Below are 19,656 nucleotides of genomic sequence, written 5' to 3'. Positions count from 1 at the left end.
CACCTGGAAACTTGCTAGAAATGCAAATTCTCTGGCCCTGCCCCAGACCTGCTGAATCAGACCCTGAAAGCTGTGTGTTTACAAGCATCTGGGTGATCACGATGCTCATTTGAGTTCAAGAACCACTGAGGACCCAGCTTAGATGTAGGCTTGTCATAATTTTAACATTCACCCTATCTGTTGGTGCTAAATGCAAGGACTGATACTAGTAGCCACTCCACCAGCTCGTGGTGAAAGAGACACGGCCAAGGGTTCAGCACATGACAAGTGCCCCAAAGGGTCAGCCATAGTCACAGCAGTATCCACACAGGCTACAGAACCTGAGAGATGGAGATCCGAACCAAGGCGCTGCTGAGCCTCAGTGAGCCCGTCTGCAAAAGGGGTACCCTCTGCAGTAAAGATGACAACCAGATGATGTGTTTAAAGGGCATGAATCCCAGAAAGAGCCAAAAGCACTGCTAGGCTTACTGTTCTTTTAATTATTTTAGTGATTCCTTTGGTACCAAAGCCCACAGCACAGCCTGGCTCCGGGATACTCAAGGGCAATTGACACAAGATGCCAAGGCCCTGCCTGCACGGAGCAGGTGGAGGACGGCTTTGCTGGGCAAAGCCCGCCCACTTTCAGCCCCCTGTCAACACTGCACAGCAAGAGAAGGGATAACTGGCTAGAGAAATCGCCTGCCATTAAAACCTTCATCCTTAATTCAAAGACGTTCAGCATAGGTTTCAGATGCCAAGACTAAGTAAAAGGCAGCTCTACCCTCAACAACAGCAATATTGCTGCCCAGGGTGTTGCTTTCAAATGGGCATGTGGCTCCAGCTTCAGCAAGAAGCAAAATTAACAGTCCATTTTTACCCAACTTTCCCATGCCTCCCTCCTTCCAGCTCTCAATACTGGGTAGCTATTATTAGTCCCATTTTACAGATGAGGAGACAGGCAGAGCTGGGATTTGAACCCAGGCCTTCTGGCTGAGATCCAGGGCTCTCTCCACACGTCAGGGTCAGTGTTTGGCGGGGGACGCATTAATGCATATTTACTGGACACCTGTGTGCCAGGTGTTGTCACCACATGAGGCTGGGGCAGTGGTTACACGGACAGCAGTCCCTTGCCTCATGCTGCTAATATTCGGTTGAGGGAACATGCTTTCTCTACTTGAAAGCTTATCTTCCAGAGTCCAAAAGACCAAGCCACTCCTGGGGTGCAGTGAGGTGACTTCCTAGCTTGTTGCTCCCATAAAATCAACTCTCCACAAAGAGACCAGAGGACCTTTTGAAAGAAGTTGGATCTTAACACTCCCTTCCTCAAAGTCCTGCAAATGCTTCCCATAACCCGTAGAAGCAGATCCCAGGCCCTGTGTTTCCACAGTAACCTGGCTTATCCAAGCCCCGCAGTGCAGGTCGGGTCTCTCGGGGCCACTCAGACTGTCTTTCCTCCCAGTGCCCCGTGACTTGCAGGTTTTGAAAATGTGCTGATTTGGTCTGCTAAGCCCAGAGCTCACACTTCCTCCCATTTAAGACCAGGATATGAAACAGAAAGCCAGGAAAGGGAAAACCTGGTCACAGGACATGGAAGGGTCATTTTTAAGGTGAGGAATTTCTGATTTTAGGGAATTTTATCAGAATAATCAGGATACAATAAGAAACAGATAGATGACCAAGTAAGTCGAATGGCTATGGCTTTTGAGAATAAGTCCAGAAATGTCCCCCCAACATATCTGGCAATACAGACAAGTCAGATTTGGATGAGCCTTTTGCTCTCCTCTCTTCCATCTGACTTAGTCCTTCAGAAATGTGTTCTGGTCCCCATTCCTGACTGCCTTTTTAAAAACTGAGTTATAATTCACACGATAGCATTCACTTTTTAAAGTGTATAATTTAGTGGGTTTAATATATTCACCAGGTAGTACAACTACCACCACCGTCCAATTTTAGAACATTTTCATTGCCCCAAAAAGATACCTTTGCCCAGCAGCAGTCACTCCCCATTGCTCCCCCCTCCCCTCAGGCCCTGGCAACCAGGGATCTACTTCGGGTCTCTGCCTAGTGCAGTATTTCACAGACGCATTATCATAAACACACGGCCTTCCGCTCGGCCTGATGTTCTCAAGGCTCACCACGGGGTCACATGCATCGGTACTTCATTTCTCCTTACTGCTGAATACTCTTCTGTCACACGGATGTACCGCGGTTTTGTTTATCTGCTCACCCACTGACGGGCACTGGGTTGTTTCCACCTCTTGGCTGTTGTGAATAGTGCTGCTATGAACATCTACATGTACGCTTTTGTGTAGATACGTTTTCAGTTCTCGTGGGTATGTACTTAGGAGCGGGTCTGGTTATCTTCTGGCATTCCTCCTTGAAGATCTCTGTGAACCATGAGCCCATAGGTCCAGGACTTCCTTTGGGCACCTCACCCCAGCCCCTGCCTAGGGCTCTGTGGGACCGACTCTGGAGCCGAGGAAGGTGGTGGCGGTCAGTGGCTCTGTGCAATGCCTGAGTGGCGAGCAGCAGCCACAGCTAGATGCTGCTGGGCACTTGTAGGGCGCCCTCAGCCCTGCACCTTCCTCAATTTTGCTCCTGAAAACAGGATGGAGTGCACTGACCTGGCTTTTCAGGGCTTCTACATTTTCCAGTGTTTCTGCCCTCAACAAACTGCCTGTTCTGGAGGGCTGGTCTGCTCGGACTCCACTGACACAACACGAGCATCTTGGCCTCCTTGGCTTTGCTCACTGTGCCTCTCATATCCACAGTATGGCAGCATCTAAGCCCCATTCTTTCACTGACGTCCAGTTCAAGGCCCACTTCCTTCAGGAAGTCTTCCTGGATGGCAGAGTGTACCTGTGTGCCCCATCCCTTCTGAGCTGAGCAGCACTTAGTAGGTGCAACCACAGACTGGAGTCCACTGGTCTGCACCTGGCCTCGGGATCCCCTCACCTCCCGCGACAGTATCATCCAGCGGTTAAGAGCACAAGCATCAGCATCTCCCAGACAAGGGCGTGGGTACCAGGTCTAGCTCTCACTGGCGGGGTTGTCTTTGTTGTACTTGACCTTCCTGAGCCTCAATTTCCGCACATATAAAATGGGAAAAACAATGGTAACTACCATGAAGGATTGTTAAAAGTGCTGATGAGATAATATGAGCATGAAGGTATCAGCACAGGCTTGGCGTGTGGCAAACACTCAGCAAATGGAATGGTGGTGGTGGCACTGGCCGGAGAGTATTTATTTGTATGTCTCTGTCTTTTCCAACTGTAAGCTCCACAAGTACCAAGGGCCCTGTCTTCCAGTTGTTTTTACCCCAGTGACATATCAGCACAATAGTTTGGATACAGCTTGGTTCCAGAAAATATGTATTTACTGATCACCGTATTGTCAGAGAAATTCTCCAGTTGTTTCAAAAGGCCTCAGATTTTTCTTTCCTCCTTGCCCCAAGCTACCTGGTGGCATTTCTACTAAGTACCCAGCTCAGCTGCTCAGAGAAGCCAGAGGGGCTTTCGCAAAACACACGGCTCCCTTCTCCCAGGGAAGGAGAGAGGTGGTTTTTAATTGGGAATTTAATATTTTGGAATCATAGGACAACAGAAGGATAGAGCCAGAATAAATGTAAGGGTAATCTGATCCAATGCCCTTATTTCACAGATGTAAACAGTAAATCCAAGCCCAAATCATACTGCTATTGGGCGTAACCCGAATTTAGTTATTTTTAATTAACTCTCAAAAATTATAAAAGTAATATACACATGCTAAAAAAATTAATTGGTAGAAAAGATTAAACAATAATTATTTCTATCCTACCTTGCTTGGACCCTTGTCTAATTTCCAGGAAGAAAATCTTAACAGTTTCCTGGCTATCGTTCCCCCAAATTATTTATATATAAACAAATATGTGTATAGATATCTTTTTAAATAGCCTGCTGTACTTTGCTATTTTCTCATAAATCTGTCTTGCAGATGTTTCCACATTAGATACACAGATCTGCTCCGTCCTGTTACTGCCGCGTGGCGTTCTGTCACAAGGAAGCACTTCCATTTTAACGGGGCCCTCATTTGCAGGCACTGAGCTTGGCTCCAGCTTTCCCTTTAGCATCAGAGCTGTGGCTGGGGTCCTCCTTCATACCTCTCTGTGGAGGAGAGACCAGAGTGTATCCAGCGCTGGAGTTGCAACTGTGAAGACATAGGCTCTATGCAGATTTTGCCGTTGCCTTTTGCTGCTCTTATTGTTTGTTTTCATAGATACTCTCAGGGTGCCCTCCAGATTCCAACCTGACTCCCAGCTCCATTAGCACGGGCAAGTTACCCTGTGTCTCAGGGTCTCAGTTTCCTCACCTGCAACATGAGGCTAATAGTACCTAAAGGGGGTGGTTATAAGCACTAAATGAGGACATCTCTGCCTGGTAAATCCCTCTCAGCCTCCTGATCTCAGGACAGACATCACTTCCTGGGAGCCTTGCTCTCCAGACCGAAGGAGGTCCACCCACTAGCCACCCGCATCGCACCCTGTTCACAGGACTGACGACATATTTTACGTGGAGCTGTTTCCTGTCGCTTCTGCTGGATGTAGGCGTCGTGCAGCAAGGGCCTCCTTTCTGTTCACTCTTCCACGCCCAGCGTCTCGTGTTGTGTCTGACCTAGCGCGGGCTCAGGAGGCGCATGCTGAATGAGCTCATTCATGAGCCCCGCACTCTGCAGCCGCGGTTGGTGAAGCCTTTGGAGGAACTCTGAGATTCGTATTCTTGTTCCTCTCATTTTAGAGATCAGGGCCACACAGCTACAGAACGGTGGAGCTGCCATCTGAATCCAAGTCCATCTCATCCAGCACAGGGATTCTTCAAACCACTTGGTTCTGCTAAAATCACACTATCTTCTCCTCTCTGCTTCCTTCAGCCTCTGTTGTTGGTTAAGGTTTTACTGGTTCATCTGATGTTTTAGAGCCTTTACAGCAGAGAGATCAAGTATTGTTGACTCTTTAAGATTCTTTCTAATGGCTTTGAATTACCCCAAATTTCGATTGGGATAAAAGAAATGGCCGGCACATGGTGTTGCTGAAATGAGATCTATGTGCCCTCCTCCAAGCTATAAAGTCACAGCTGCTGTGACCATTCTGGGGACACTGTGGATTCTGGGAGTGGAAGTTGCCAGACATGGACTCAGGTTAGGGACATCAGGCCAGAGGTTTTCTGGGGCCCTCAAGCTGAAGCAGATAGGGCCCAAGAAGCCATCCCAAGCCTGTGACCATCTTTCTGCCTGGTGGAGCCATCCCATGGGCCTCCCAGCAGGCGATGCTGTGGTCTTTTCAAGGCTTTGGTGAGTGCTCCCTCTATGTATGTGCTCCCTCTTGTTTTTTTTTTAACCATTACTGGTTATATTTCCATTATAAAGACAAAGCCTGCCCTTCTTCCTTCTGTAATGGCTGGGAGTATCCTGGAAGTGTCATTTCATGGCTTCTCCAGTGCAGGTTCAAAAATGATCCCAAGGTGATCTGGTGCTCAGAAGTGAATCGAGAAATGCTCCAAGGCCAAGGCCAGAATTACCTAACACAGAGCCAATTAGAGTTTCCCAAATAGAGAGAAGGATCTTCCTGGCATTCAGACAGCTGCCTAAGGCAGAAACAATTTTCCTGGAACCAAAGAGCACATCCAAGGTGTAACTACTGATTGCTGGGCCAATCAGAGCCTCCTCCATGGAGGGTCTAATCCTTCAGCTAATGGTCACATAGCTATCTGTCCCAGGGCCAGCCAGAGTTAACAAGGGCAGACACGTTTCTGGGGCTAAATAGAGCTGTCTTGTAGACTCAAAGGTACCCTGCTCCTTAGAGACAGCACAGAAAAGTGAAAGAGCTTGGGCTTCACAGACAGGCCTGAATCCCAGACACCCCACTCAGTAGTCAGATGACCTTAACAGAAAAGCCAACCACTTTTCTGAAGCTCAGTTTATTCACCAATAAAATGGGAATATCCCAACTTAACAGGGTTATAATGAGCATCCAAATGTCCTGAGTAGAGGCCTAATAAAGGTGAGTCACCTACTTGGAAGGCTTGGCTGCTAGAAGATGGATTTATAGTCTACTATCAAGAATCCACGGTCCCTGTGCTCCACTTTGCTTCTGAATCCCTCAGAGCATGTTGCACTAGCCTGGCCCCATGGAAATTACTCCTAAACAAAGATCTGTGCCAAACCAAATTAGAAATCCTCTCTTGGTCTGCCCTGACCACACTGATGGATGTGACTGCCAGGGCCCGGAATCCTGAACAGAGCCTGGACATGCAAATTATTTTAGCCCCTGCAATAAACATTGTTTTTGTCATTTCCAGTTCTTGCCACCTACAGAACGGCACCACAGAGCTTCTTGCTTTTTGCCCTTTGAATCACGAAGCCACAGTTTGGGAACAGACATTAGGAATCATCTCCTTGCACCTGCCCCTCCTCCGGACAGCGGCTGCTCGGGCTGGCAGGGCCCCGTGATGGATGCTGCTCCTGCCCACATTAAATGCATAATTAATGAAACCCGAAGAGGGACACCAGGCGTGTTCCAGGCAGGGTACCGAGAACAAATCCATCCTTGCGCAGGGGGAGGAGAACACGGGCTGAGGGGGACAGAGATAAGGCTGAAAAATGAGCCTGTTCTTGAGTACTTTTCAATAAATATCTACGAACGTCTCATTAGAAAAAGAGACATTTCATTTCGTAATGTTGGCTACTTTCCTGTGTTATGAAATCCTGTGGATTTGACAGCCCTGGGCAATGTGGTGGTGACCAGAAAGATGCCTCCCTACGGTCCTGTTTGCCAAGAGCAGACACATGAGTTCCTAGGCCTGAGGCATTTAGGACCATCCTCATCATCACCGTCAAAATGATGGTAATTATTACGATTATAATGAGCTAATGTTTATTAAATGGTTACCATTTCCTGGCACTGTTCTAAGAGCTTAGTTAACTTAAATCACTTAATTCTCTCGATAATCCAATGAGGTAGCTACTATTAATGTCATGATTTGATGTTGAGGCAACTTAGGCACAGAGAGCTCAAGTAATTTGCCTAAAGTTACACAGCTCAAAAGCTCAAATAATCCATGTATGAAGCCCCCACTTCTCTGAGCATCTCTCAGATGCAGATTTTCTTTCTGGAAAACAGGATAAATCTGTCTGTGAGGCGGTCTCGGTGCTCACACAGCTTATTGTCTACTGGGGGAAAGAGAGAAAGCCTGCCTGCGGACAGTTAGAAAGGTGACACTTGTGCTTTGAAGAGACTGCAGCAGGCAGGTGGGAATACGTAATGACCGTCGGGTTGGTGGGGACCTCAGAGAGGAGTCAGGCAGAGGAGCTCTTTGAGAAGGTAGCTGAGAAGAAACTGATGGACCTCACAGTGAGTGCCCTTGGCAAGCCCCCGGGCACCTCAATTCTGGATAAACCCTCTGAAGGAGCAAGGGGGGTTGCTGTAGGCATTTTACAGAGGAGTCCGCTGAGGTGGGGTGCAGTCCAGGCCTTGCCTGAGGGGTGCAGCTGCTTAGAGGCCAACATCAGGTAGGGACTGAATACCCCAGATCAGCAGGCAGAGAATGCCATCTCCCCAGGTCACTGGCAAGACATGCTGGCCATAGGGACTTCCCCAGAGGGGATCCCCCTGGGGCTCTTTCTCTCACATCTCCAGCCAGAGGCAGCAACCTGGACTTTTCCACAGGCTTTGAAGAGTTGATTCTTCTTGCCTAGGTTTTGAGCAGATGTCACTGTGTTTGCCCCAGGGACATGCTCTAAGGCCCTGTGTCTCAGTGGCCAGGTCCTGTCTGAGCACTAAGAGTGACTTCTGGGGGAAGCAGGAAGCCACAGAGATGCGCTGAGAGCTTTATTTTTCAGTGTCTATGAGTGAACAGAAAAGTAAGAAAATGTGACCCATTTTTAAAAGGTGGTGCCACTCTGACAATGAGTACAAGTCTCCTCATCAGAGCAAGATCCATTACGCAGTCATGTTTGCGTATGTTGCTCAGTTTATGACCATTTAATCAAGGGCCCAATTCCAAACCCTGAGTACTTCCCTCCCTGCCCACACCCCTCTGTGGAAGCCTCCAGAGACCCTGGAATACCTGTGTGTACATTGGGGTGTGTCTGATACTGCAACCAGCCCAAGATTCTACCTCGGGTGCCTCACACTCACCTGGAACTCAAAGTTCGTGTGTTCTAGAAACTTCTGGTTCATGATCTCTGCAAACTTGTTGATAGCTCTCAGGAAGACCCTGGAAGAGGAGAGAAGGCCACAAGGTCACTGAGTACTCTATCCCAGGCACCACCCTGCCATGCTCCAGACCAAAGAGCCCTCAGAAAGGGTCCCAAAGACCCAAGGGAGAGGTTGGCTGATCTACCTTAACACCTGCTCACACTGGAGACCTGGGGCCACGTTTGCCTTGTGAGAACTCAAAGACCATCTGTTTGATTTCCTCTAGCGAATCTGTATTGCCTTTTGTTTCAACTATGTCATGCTTAGGGCAGAAAATTTATGCCATCCAGAAAGATGGGAAGAGAAACTGCCCCCTCCCAAAACAAACAGAAGCACACCACTGAATCCTATCATCTTGAGTAAACCATCATTGACATTTTGATTAATGTAATTTCAAAGGTCTCCCCAGATGTATATGCACAGCTGATATTTCACAGATAGCATTTTGCTGAATGGGGTTAAATGATAAATGCTCTTTCCCAGCTTGTCTTTTTTACTCAACAATACGTTGTGTGTTGCTTTCATGCCGGTGGACTCCGATATACATCCTCCCTTCTAATCACTGAAAAGCATTCCATGGTATGGATGTGCCGTGGCTTATTTAATCAGTCTTTCATTGTCGGACCTTTGTGCTGTTCCACAGCCTTCTCTGCTACAAGCAGTGTCCCTGGTCACTTTTCCCGGCACGCCTGGCCACTCTAATACACACGCCCTTCTCCCGTCTTCTCCTCAGGGTGCTGATCCTGATCAAGTATTATGCACAGTGAACATTCGGGCACCTATGGTCAAATCATGTTTCTTCTCACATGTCTTCCTGCCTGTCCCTTCCTCTCCTTCCTCCCGCCGAGCCCCACTAACTGGCCCTGCGGCCCCCTGTCTCCTTCCCCTTCATCCTCAGGAGCACCTTGCCCTACCGGACAGCTCCAGTCCTGTCACTCACCCACGCCATGGCTCCTGCTGCCCGCAGGGTAGGTCCAAACCCATGTCCGGACCCCACCCTTCTTTTCTAGACTTATTTCTCACCATTCCCCTGGTGCTTCTGATTGTTTCGGAGTTCAAGGCCACACTCCTCCTCTGTGTAGGTACCCTCCCCTTCTAATCTCCTTAGAGCAGGGCCTGCTGCATCCTGTGTCCCCCAAAGGACACTCACTGCAACTTCCTTTCCCAGTATTCATCGTAGTCTGGGATGATGTATTTGTGTGACTCAGTGATGTGCCGCCTCCACTGTACTTTCTCTGAAATCAGAGGCTCCCTCCATGAGCTCATCTACTCTCCAGTCTGCATCCCTGCATCACCCCTGGCCTCTCCCGAAGCTCCAGCTTGCATTCCAGCCCTCTGCTCTGCATCCTCGCTTGGGTGACTAAGAGGCATCTCAGGCTCAACTCCGATTGCCTGTACCCTTCCTGTAATCCTCCCACCCAAGTTAAGGACATATCCATTCTTCCCACTGCTCGTGGGGGGGGGGGGAGCTTTAGTAGCATCCTTGACTTTTCTCTTTCTGTCACATCTTTCACTTGGCCTGTCAGCAAAATCTCTTAACATTATTTTCAAAACATACCCAGAACGTGACTACTTCTCATAACCCCACTGCCTCTGCCCTGACCAAGCCACCATCATTTCTCCTGGGCGTCTGCAGTCGCCTCCCAATTGCTACATGCCCGGCTCTGGCCAAGTCTCCGCTGTGTGTGGATGTGCTTGTAAAACCTTAGCGGGCAGCGGCCAGATCTTGCCTGTACTGTTTTCTATAACTGTTGATTGACACTGGACAATCAATAATTTCTCCATTGAGTGGCTGATCCAGGGAACATGCCTATTTGGCCTACCTGAGACTCCACGTGAAGACAGTAAAAGAAGTATTTATTTGAAGGTAATTGCTTTGGGTAATAGTTGGAACTCAATGCTGCTAGGAACCTCTGGGAGACTGTACAGAGCAGACCTGCACATCACATGTGTCCCCTCTCCGGGCGTGAGGGAGCCGGGCTCCTTTCCATTAACGCCAGCCCCTCCCTGGCTGAAAGCTCTGCTTGGGGACATTAAGTGCCCAGCACTTCTGGCCTGCCCTGCAGGGGGCGCTTCACTCTCTCCTGCAGCCACAGAAAGCCCAGAGAATGGAAGCAGCTGGAAGCTCTCAGGGTGTACGAGAAATGTCCAACAAAGCTTCGGGTATTTTTCGGGTGGGCCAAGAGTGTGGGCAGGGCAGCTATAGCAACCGCTACATCAGACACTGCTTGTGAGGACCCCTGGGCTAGGTGTTCATTAAACACTTAAATGTTTGTTGAACAAAGAACGCAACGCATTGGGATAGCAAGAACTGCACACACACACACGCACACACAATTTAATATATATAATTTCTGGCTTCACCACTTCCACTCTGCGTGGGTTTGGGACATGTGGATGTCACCTCTGATGGCTCAGTTTCCTTGCTTGTGAAATAGCAGTGATGTCACACAAGGTGGCAAGGATACTGCGGGGCTCAATGGCGGATGCACGGTGAGTGCTGAGCACAGTGCCTGATACACACACAGTGCCTGGGGACAGCTGTGGCCCCATCAGAACCCTCTGGGTTGCTGCATTCTTCTGCAGGCAGGGACTGACATCAAATGAACAGACAGAGGACAAGGAGTGGCTGGCCACCAGTTCTGAGGCAGGCAGGACCACATAAAGGCATGAAACAAAAGTCCCACAAAATCCGCCACCTGTCAGGCTGCCAAAACGTGACATTTCTTTGGTTCTACTCTTCTGTCATTTCCTAATATGCCTTCGGAGAAACATCTATATTTCCTCCTTAAAGATTAGAATCTGATCCCCCAGACAGAAATGCATTGAGTGGCTGTCACATCATGTAGAAACATTTCAGACTCTAATACGATACCAACACGAGGAGTTTGACACGTTCTCAGCAGCAGCAAAGTTATCAGGAGTTTCTGTAACAGTCATTAGTCTGATTGTCCTAAACCTGTTCCCAGCTCCCAAAAACCAGTGAAACACCCAGAAATCGACCAGCCCTTGTGCTGACGGTGGGGACTGGTGGCAGATAGGGTCTAGGGGATGTAAGTCTACTTTTCTCTCTCTCTGGATTCTTCTTCAGGCAGTCTATAGAAGTCAGAATATCCCCTAACTTTGGTTTTCCATGTTTGCGTTTGGAAACATAGGTCTTTTGTCTTCTCTATTTTCTTCATTTTAAAAAATAGTTGTACTTAAAGCCTAAGCTCTAAATGGGGAAGTGGGATAGAATGAAAACACACTGAACTCTTTCTGTGACTTTCAACGGTGAACTTGACTTGTTGAAAACAAAGTTCAGGGTCAGTTCTCAGCCCGACACTTCCTGTCTCTCGGCTGTGATGCGGAGCAGCCCTGTAAGGTCGATGACAATCACAGCCACAGTTGCCAAAGCTCAGTGCTTCGCATGGATTCCTTCTTTTTTGGTTTCTTTTTTAATTCTCACAGTGACTTCCTGAGTTAGATATTGTTTCCATATTAGAGATGGGAGTTTAGGTAACTTTCCCAACAACCCAATCAGTCAAGTGGAACGAGGGTTTGCTGCTGTGGCTGGTGGCATGTGCACGGGATTCTCTGGGTCAAACGGGTCAAAACTTGGAAGGTGGAGACAGAAGAGCTGGGAGAGGAGCTCTAATTCCTCCCCTGGAGGCAGAGAGAAATGCATTCCCCCAGAGCCTTGAAGCTGCTTCCCGCACGCACGAAAGCCCAAGCACCAAGCGGTTGGAGTGGATCAGCAGGTCCCACTCGGCGCCCAGCAGGCACGCTCACCCCCGGAGCCCCAGACACTTCTGTAGCTTGGGATTCCAGTGAGGGCGCAGCAGGCCCTGGAGCTGAGGTCCTGTGGCCAGCTGGATATCAGGACTAGGTAAACTGTGCTGTAAAAAACCCACGAGACCTTTTGGGCAACCATGGATTGAGGGGGTGGGGTCTACAGAAGGGGCAGGCACACAGATGAACATGGGTAGAGGAAGGGAAGTGGGCATCTGTGATTTGTCAGCAAACCGCTGGACAGCACAGGACTGCTGGGTCTTGCCTTACTCAACCTCTACAGCTAACTCCTGGGGCCCTACTCCGGGGCCTATTGTATGCTTGAGATAATGTCAGACCTTGAAATATGTCACCGATAAAGGTAGACAAGAGCCAGCCCAAATTTGCCTCTTCTGTGAAATACCTTGGGCATTCCCAGACCATAGGAATATGAAAATAAAAATAACAGCTAATACTTATGAAATGCTTGCTATGTGTCACGCTGTGTCTAACTAGTTTATATGTATTAGGTCATTTCATTTCGGTCCTCACAGAAATCCTCTGTGATGGGCACTATTATTAGCCCCATTTAACAGGGAGAAAAGCTGAGTCATAGCGACTAAGTAACTTTGCCCAAGGTCACATAACTATTACATGGTGGAGGCAGGCCTTGAATCCTGGCATTCTGAAATCCCAACTTCTCTGGCCATTCTCCATGCTCTGAACTCACTACAGTGACTGGGGCACTTGGTCATAGTTCCCTGGGCATGTTGCTGTCTCACCAAGTAGAGGGTGAGCCCCCTGCCTTCTGGGACCAGAGCGTAAATAGGTCTCTCCACTCCCTAGAGCCCTGGACGGCCAGGATGCTTGATGCATATGTGTTGGCTGGCTCCACTTAGAGCAGCTTTAGGGATGTGTGTAAATCCTCAAGCCTCCTCAAATTGTTGGATTTCCCAACTGAGGTGCAGACAGAAGAGAAAAGAGGTTCATGGGCATAATTTTGTTAATTGACAATATTATAAAGAACTCAATCATTTAAAAATTAAACATGTCGTGTAAATCAGATCTTTCTGAATGCTGCTTCTTACCAAAAAGAAAAACGCTCTGACAGGCGGTGTTTCTCGCAGTAGACATGTGACTGTGTCTGCATACACAAGCGGCTCACAGCCGCCCCGACGCTCAAACCTGGAGCGTGCCATTCCCTCCCCAGCGAGCAGACCCATTAGATGTGACTGACGCGAGCACGGGTGTACAGATCAGAAGCGGTAACAGAGAAGTTATAAAAATATATACATTGTAACAAATATACGTGGAAGGAAGGAAGGGAGGGAGGGAGGGAGGGAGGGAGGGAGGGAGGGAGGGAGGGAGGGAGGGAGGGAGGAAGGAAGGAAGGAAGGAAGGAAGGAAGGAAGGAAGGAAGGAAGGAAGGAAGGAAGGAAGGAAGGAAGGAAGGAAGGAAGGAAAGATGGCATCTGCTTGAGAATGAAGCCAACAGAGAAAAGAGCAGAGGTGGAGACACAGATTTTCTACAACATTATTTGAGCACCTAGATACAGCCATGCCTAAAGCCATAACTCTAGGATCTGTCAGTTGTCTGAGAGATCCTCTCAGACAATAAATTCTCTTTCTCTTAGGCAAATTGGATCGAATTTCTTTAAAAATCCTAATCAGTAAGTACCGATTAGGTACACAGATTCATTATACATATTTATGAATGACAGGGCTCTGTGAAAAGAGAGATAGAATGGACATAGTGCTTTCCCTCAAGAAGCCCATTCTCTAGAGGCAGAAGCAGCCGTTTAAAGAGAGAATTCCAGTACCGTGGAGTATGTTCTGCAATAGGGGTGTGTATGGAAACACAGGGGAGGGGCCATGTTCTCTTATCCTAAGGGAGTCCTAAAAGGCTCCACAAAGGAGACATGATATGGCCAAGAATTTGAAGGATGCTTTCATGCTGCGTTTGGTCTAGAAGGGAGGAGAGAGTCATAGTTTATGCAAAGTCATAGATATGTGAAACTGTAGATAACAGTGAATAGTTGAAAGTATCTGAAGTATACGGTGAGTCATGGCTGACTCACCCAGGTGCTTCATATAATTTGGCAGAACCCCCAGACATTACTGACCAGCTGGCAGCCAGTGAAGGGATCCGCACGCAGTTTAGGAGCTGGCTACCACCCCAACACAAGATGACTGAGCACTGGTGTAAGGGAGACAAGCTACACACTTTGCTGAGCTCACTGCACAATGAAAGTGAGTCTCCGTGTTGGAAAGTTATTAAGAATTTCAAGGTGGTGACAGCAGGGCATTAAACCAGGCATGGGGCCCCTTAGAGTAGAGTCCTATGCAACTGCACAGTCTGCATTCCCAGGAAGCTGGCCCTGACACAGGGCTAGGGAGGGATCTGCCTCTGATCCATGATGTGGCCTGGACCCAATTTCCACCAACACTTTAATCATTGCAAAGCCAGCCTCCCACCTGTGTGATGGGAGCAGGAGAATCAGGTCAAGGTCAGCCCAGACTGAGAATTCTGACATTTTGTTGCCGGGCTGGTTTTCCTCCTTCTACCATAAACTGGAATACACAGAGAGATACTTCTTTTGTCCTGGATTAACCTCTCCTCCCCTCCACCAGCCCCTAAAGCTGGCCCCAAGGGCACTGTGGGCAGGTGTGTTTCTCAAGTCACATGGTGAGGCACCGAGGCATCCAGATGGAGGAAGAGCAGCTTTTCAGAGGACAGAAAAGTAAGGGACAGAGGCCAGCTGGGACTCAGCTCTCAAGCATACATGAGAGAGAAATTCTCACACTATATCCAACAATAGAACTATTAATATATTAAAATGTTCATAGCTTTCTCTCTCTGCCTCCTGCTAAAGAGAACTCTGCTTTTGCCTCTTCAGTTTCCCCTCTTCCACCCTGTCTGGATATTTCTGTCTTTGCAGCCAATTCTGGACTTTTGAGATCCAGAACAAGAGTAATCAGCAGAGAGAGACAAAACTCCTAGCTAGTGTAGAGAAAAGGGCTTTCCCTGGGAGGACCTAAAACAATTATAAGAAGCCAAAGGAAAGCAAGAGAGACAGGAAGGAGAGGAGCCGAGAAGACCCAGTTCTATAGGAATCAGTGAATACGAGTTGAAAATAAGGTTCTGGAGAGACTTGAGTAAATCATGACATCTGAGAAATACTGAGAGTCAGAGGACTGGAGAAAGGCAATATTACAAAATACTGCAGAGTGTTATGATTTGGATTTCATTTGGTTGAAATAATGTTACTTGAGAGAAAGCATTAAAGATTGAAATTGCTTATAATTACTTTTACCAAATGTTGTGCTGGGCCATGTGGGATCCAAGTTACATTTGAGCCACAATGGTGTTCTGAGATGCTAATAGGTATTATACAGACACACATACGGACACCAAATGGTGCCACGGGCAAATTAAACTGTGAAATGTTATATCCTAAATCCTCAACTAGAGAATCACATTAGCATATTAAAGGCTCTGAGAAGTCTGCAGCATAAAAATCCGTTCAAAGCTGCTTAATCCAATGCTTCCTAAACTTATTTTACCATATGCCACAAAATGTATTTTGTTGTTTTGAAAAAATTAAAATAATATAATTTTAAGGCTGACCTTAAGCTTTCCTGTCCCAAGAGTTTAGAGAAGGCTTCACAAAGTATATTTTAACTGGTATTTGGGCCCTGGCCAGGTAGCTCAGTGGGTTAGAGCATCATCTCAATACACGAAGGCTGCAGGTTCAATGCCCGGTCAGGGAACATACAGGAATCAACCAATGATGCATCGATCAGTGAAACAAAAATCGATGTTTCTCTCTCCTTCTCTCAAATCAATAAAAAAATAAAAAATAAAATTAAATAACTGGTATTTGAAGAATGGAGAAGGTGGGGAGTAGCCAGTTCAGTATATAAAAAGGCATGAGGAGTAAAACATTAAGAAAAATGACAGATCCAGACTGATGAGGAGTTTCCTGGGGGTTAAAAATCGGAAGGGAGGAGCAGTTACACTTCAGCAGCGAGGAACTAGCCCCATCGTATCTCTTCCAGCTCCCTTTAAGGTGACCACTGGGTGCTGTGGCTGCTCCAAGCTGGACGGGAGCTCACCTGTTCTGAACCATGCTCATGGCCATCCAGTCTGAGGGATACACATTCTTTCCAATGAGGTCCTTGAACATGATGAATGTCTCCATCAGGAAGTCCTGAAATAGTAAAAAACAAAAACAAAATCACACCTGTCCTCTTGTTTTATAGGGACAGGCTCAAAGTGCCCAGATCCTGTTGGCTGTTTATATTTTTCCTTTGAAATTCTTTGGAGGGGCAGAAAGGAGGGGGGCGCAGCCTTTCATGAATTACAGCCAATGAAGCCCATGGCAGTGGATTTTCAAATGGAAGCTTGAAGCTTGTGTCTGAGATACCATTTCACCAATATAAGCGGAATAGGAACATGAGATGCGATAACGCTCTCAAAACAGAGCACGATGAATTCTGTCTCCGGGAGTAAAGAAGTAAGTGCATCCATTGATGTGGAGATTTTATAATCATCTTCCTGAATATGTATTTGAGGAGGAAATAATCTACACTATAGGAAAGCATCGCAGGTCATTGAGCAAACAAACTATTAGTAAAATGAACACTGAATTAGCAGTACTGTAAACACAGCTAATTCATGTGTCATAGACACGTGCCTGGGCCGGCTAGAGGAAGCACACAGGGACCCTCTTCCTCTCCTTGGCAGAGGTTCCGAGTGGACCCCCACATATCCCGTCAGGTTTTGCAGGGGACCAAACCTGCTCTCCATCTTCGGTGAACACAAAATCAAGACAAATGCAAGTAGCAGAGAGCAGACCCATGGCCAGTGGGGCCCTCCTGGTCTGGGGGAAATGAAGTCCTATAGCCTTTACCTGTGCACTTCAGGTAAAATTGAAAATCCCTGGGAAACCCATTCAGAGCTTCCCTTAAGCCAGCCGTTTTCAAATTATTTCAACAGCAGAATTCTTTGTTCAAAGAAAATCTTACCTGGAACCTAATATATAACATAGATAAAAGAAGAGGAGCTTGGTTGAAAGTGTGTGTGTGTGTGTGTGTGTGTGTGTGTTTATGGAGAGGTAGTGAGGCTGGGAGGAATATAATTCGAAAATCTCTGCTTTATACTAAATTGCAAAATTCTGGAAATAAGATTGGTTCCTTTCCAGTAATCTTGGCTTCTAGGGAAAATTACCTCCATGCATTAGGCCCCAGGTTCTGCATCAGCAGCATGGGGACAGCATCTACCTCAACGGGCTACTATTAGAATGGCTTTAACACTGTCTGGAGGATGCTTTGCACAGAGCCCAGCCCATTATAAGTGCTAAGTACCCAGTGATGATGGTGGCCAGTGTTACTATTCCTCCTTGATGTCATCTGGAGAGGTGTGGATGTCCTTACAGGCACGTCCCCTTCCTGTGGGAATGGAGGAGGCCTCTGGCTCATCCAGGGGAAACCTGGCTTCTGAGTGAGATGATGAAACATGGAATGGAGTGAGGGCTGGAGCAGAGGTTCATATCCTGTCTCTGCCCCATATTAGCGACGCGACCTTGCACAAGCAGGCTGCAGACCTGGAAGGCGAGCAGTGACACCCGTGTTGTGCTGCTGTGAGGATTATGTTCAATAACTAAAAATTCCCTTCCCCTCCTTCCTTCCTGCCTTATGAATCTAGTCTTTTTATTTTCATGTCCCAAGACATAGAGGACTTGAGTGGGGGAATGAGCTTTTAAGCTTTACTTTTATTTTTTTTTATCGAGAAAGAGGTTCCATTCCCTGCCCATCCCACTCCAATAAGGAGAGTCTCTTCCCTGCCTGAATGAAAGGGTAGCCATTGGCTTCCTAACGAGTCCCTTTTTATGGGCCATTCTCTGAGGTTTGCACAATTCTGGTGCCTTTGGTCTCTTCAAGAAGAGTTGAAAATGAGTCCCTGGGGGCAGAACCCCTGAATAGAGGGTAGTAAGGAGGTAATAAAAAGGTGACCACACTGAGGGCAAAGGGACTACTGTACCCCTGGGACAGCCCAGGCTGGGCACTACACTGAAGTCATCCCATAGCAAATGAGTGTGGGGAGGCGGGAGAAAGGGCTCAGAGGCCAACGTCCTCCATGAGTTTATGGTAACGTCACATTCGCTGTCTTTCACTGAGCACTTAACCCCTCAGAGCTCCTGTGCTCTCACTTCACCCCTTCACAGCCTGGGACGTGCAGGATATCATCTGCACTTTACAGATGAGGAAACTAGAACTGAAGGGAGGCAACCCTGCCCATGGTCTCACAGCTGACCAGTGACAAAGCCTGGATTCAAACCCAGGACTGTGACTCAAACATTCATGCCCTTATGCCCCCCAGTGTCCATGATTCATCAACAAATATCTGTTACGCCTCATCTAGACTAGACATCCAGCTCTCACCTCTGACGTGGACTGAGGGCATGTCAGAAGATGGGCATAAGCCTAAATGGGAGTGAGAAATAAGAAACCACACGGTCACGTTTGTCAACTTGGACACATACACGCCCAAGGCCATGGTGGAGCCCTCCTTGCCCTCAACTCTTGAGGACCAAGAGTGTAACTTGTCTCCCCCACACTGCCCCGCCCCCAGCATCCTATGGACTCACCACAAGTTCCGAGCTGGACTGAAAGGTCTCAATATAAAAGGAGTAGTGCTGGTCGCCCATCTGGTTTAAAATAGCTGTCATACATGCCACAAAGTGACTCTGCAAGAAATAAAGAAAACGCCATGAGATAGTGGAAAGAGGACTGTGAGGTTCATCTTCCCCATTTCCTTGACCTCAGATACTCCAACCATCCCAGGCGAGTATGAAAATGCCCCCCATGGATGGAGAATATCTCCTTACCAGATCATCATACGAAACTGCCCTATGATGAAATGTCTCTTTATGGTTCATTCATCAGCTCATTCATCCAAAAAGCATTCACTAAACACCTGTTATGTGCCTGGGACTGTAATAGGAGCTCCAGGCACAGAATATAAAGCTTGGTCCATTACCCCTTCAGCTGTGTGGACACTGGGAAAAGAGCCCTGCATTGGTGTCAGGAGAACCAGCCTATATCAAGATCCTGGAGACAGTTTAATTTTCTTGTAAACAATTTCACATATCTAAGCCCCAAATTTTTCATCTGTAAAGTGGGACAATAGTCCACCCGTATCTGCTCCAAGAGGTATATAGAAGAATCAAATGGCCCCTGGAGCACCTGGAATGCACTGACACTCTCTGTGGGAGGATTGTGGTTCAGCCACCATGAGGGGGCCAGTGAGAGGCCAGCAGCCACTGAGTGCCACGGGTTAAGGGCCATGGGGGGTAAAATGAATGGGAAGAGGTTGTCCTTGCTCCTCAGCAGCTCATGATCTAGTTGGGAAGGTAAGATTGACATCCAAGAGGGGAAAAGTACACGACCCCCGATCTGGGGAGCAGACCAAGTGCTGAGGGATTCAAACGAGAGGGAAATCCATGCAAAAGCTTGGAGACTGGGTGGGTCAAGAAGGACCTGCGGGATCAGGGGAGAGAGGACCACATGCTTTCACACACCAGAGTCCATTGTCTCACCCATTCCTGCTTTGCCCCTTCCAGACTGTGTGAGCCTGTCTCAGGGTGAGTTTTGTTTGGGCTAGTGTCTGCAAGCAGGATTTAGGGAGATCTGCT

General features: G+C 47.7%; 1 protein-coding gene across 1 annotated transcript in view; it reads right to left on the bottom strand.

The window, feature by feature from the left end:
• Positions 1-19,656, bottom strand: part of DOCK2 (dedicator of cytokinesis 2) — a 345,160-nt gene that overhangs the window by 60,068 nt on the left and 265,436 nt on the right. The window contains exons 28-30 of the mRNA XM_081135683.1: positions 18,610-18,708; positions 16,076-16,170; positions 8,150-8,228 (exon numbers count right to left, since the gene is read on the bottom strand). Of these exons, the coding sequence (XP_080991809.1) occupies positions 8,150-8,228; positions 16,076-16,170; positions 18,610-18,708 (273 nt within the window). The remainder of the gene's footprint in view (positions 1-8,149; positions 8,229-16,075; positions 16,171-18,609; positions 18,709-19,656) is intronic.

This window comes from Miniopterus schreibersii (assembly GCF_964146895.1).
Source record: "Miniopterus schreibersii genome assembly, chromosome: 4".
NCBI classification, from domain to species: domain Eukaryota; kingdom Metazoa; phylum Chordata; class Mammalia; order Chiroptera; family Miniopteridae; genus Miniopterus; species Miniopterus schreibersii.
This window is presented reverse-complemented; position numbering and strand designations above follow the sequence as displayed.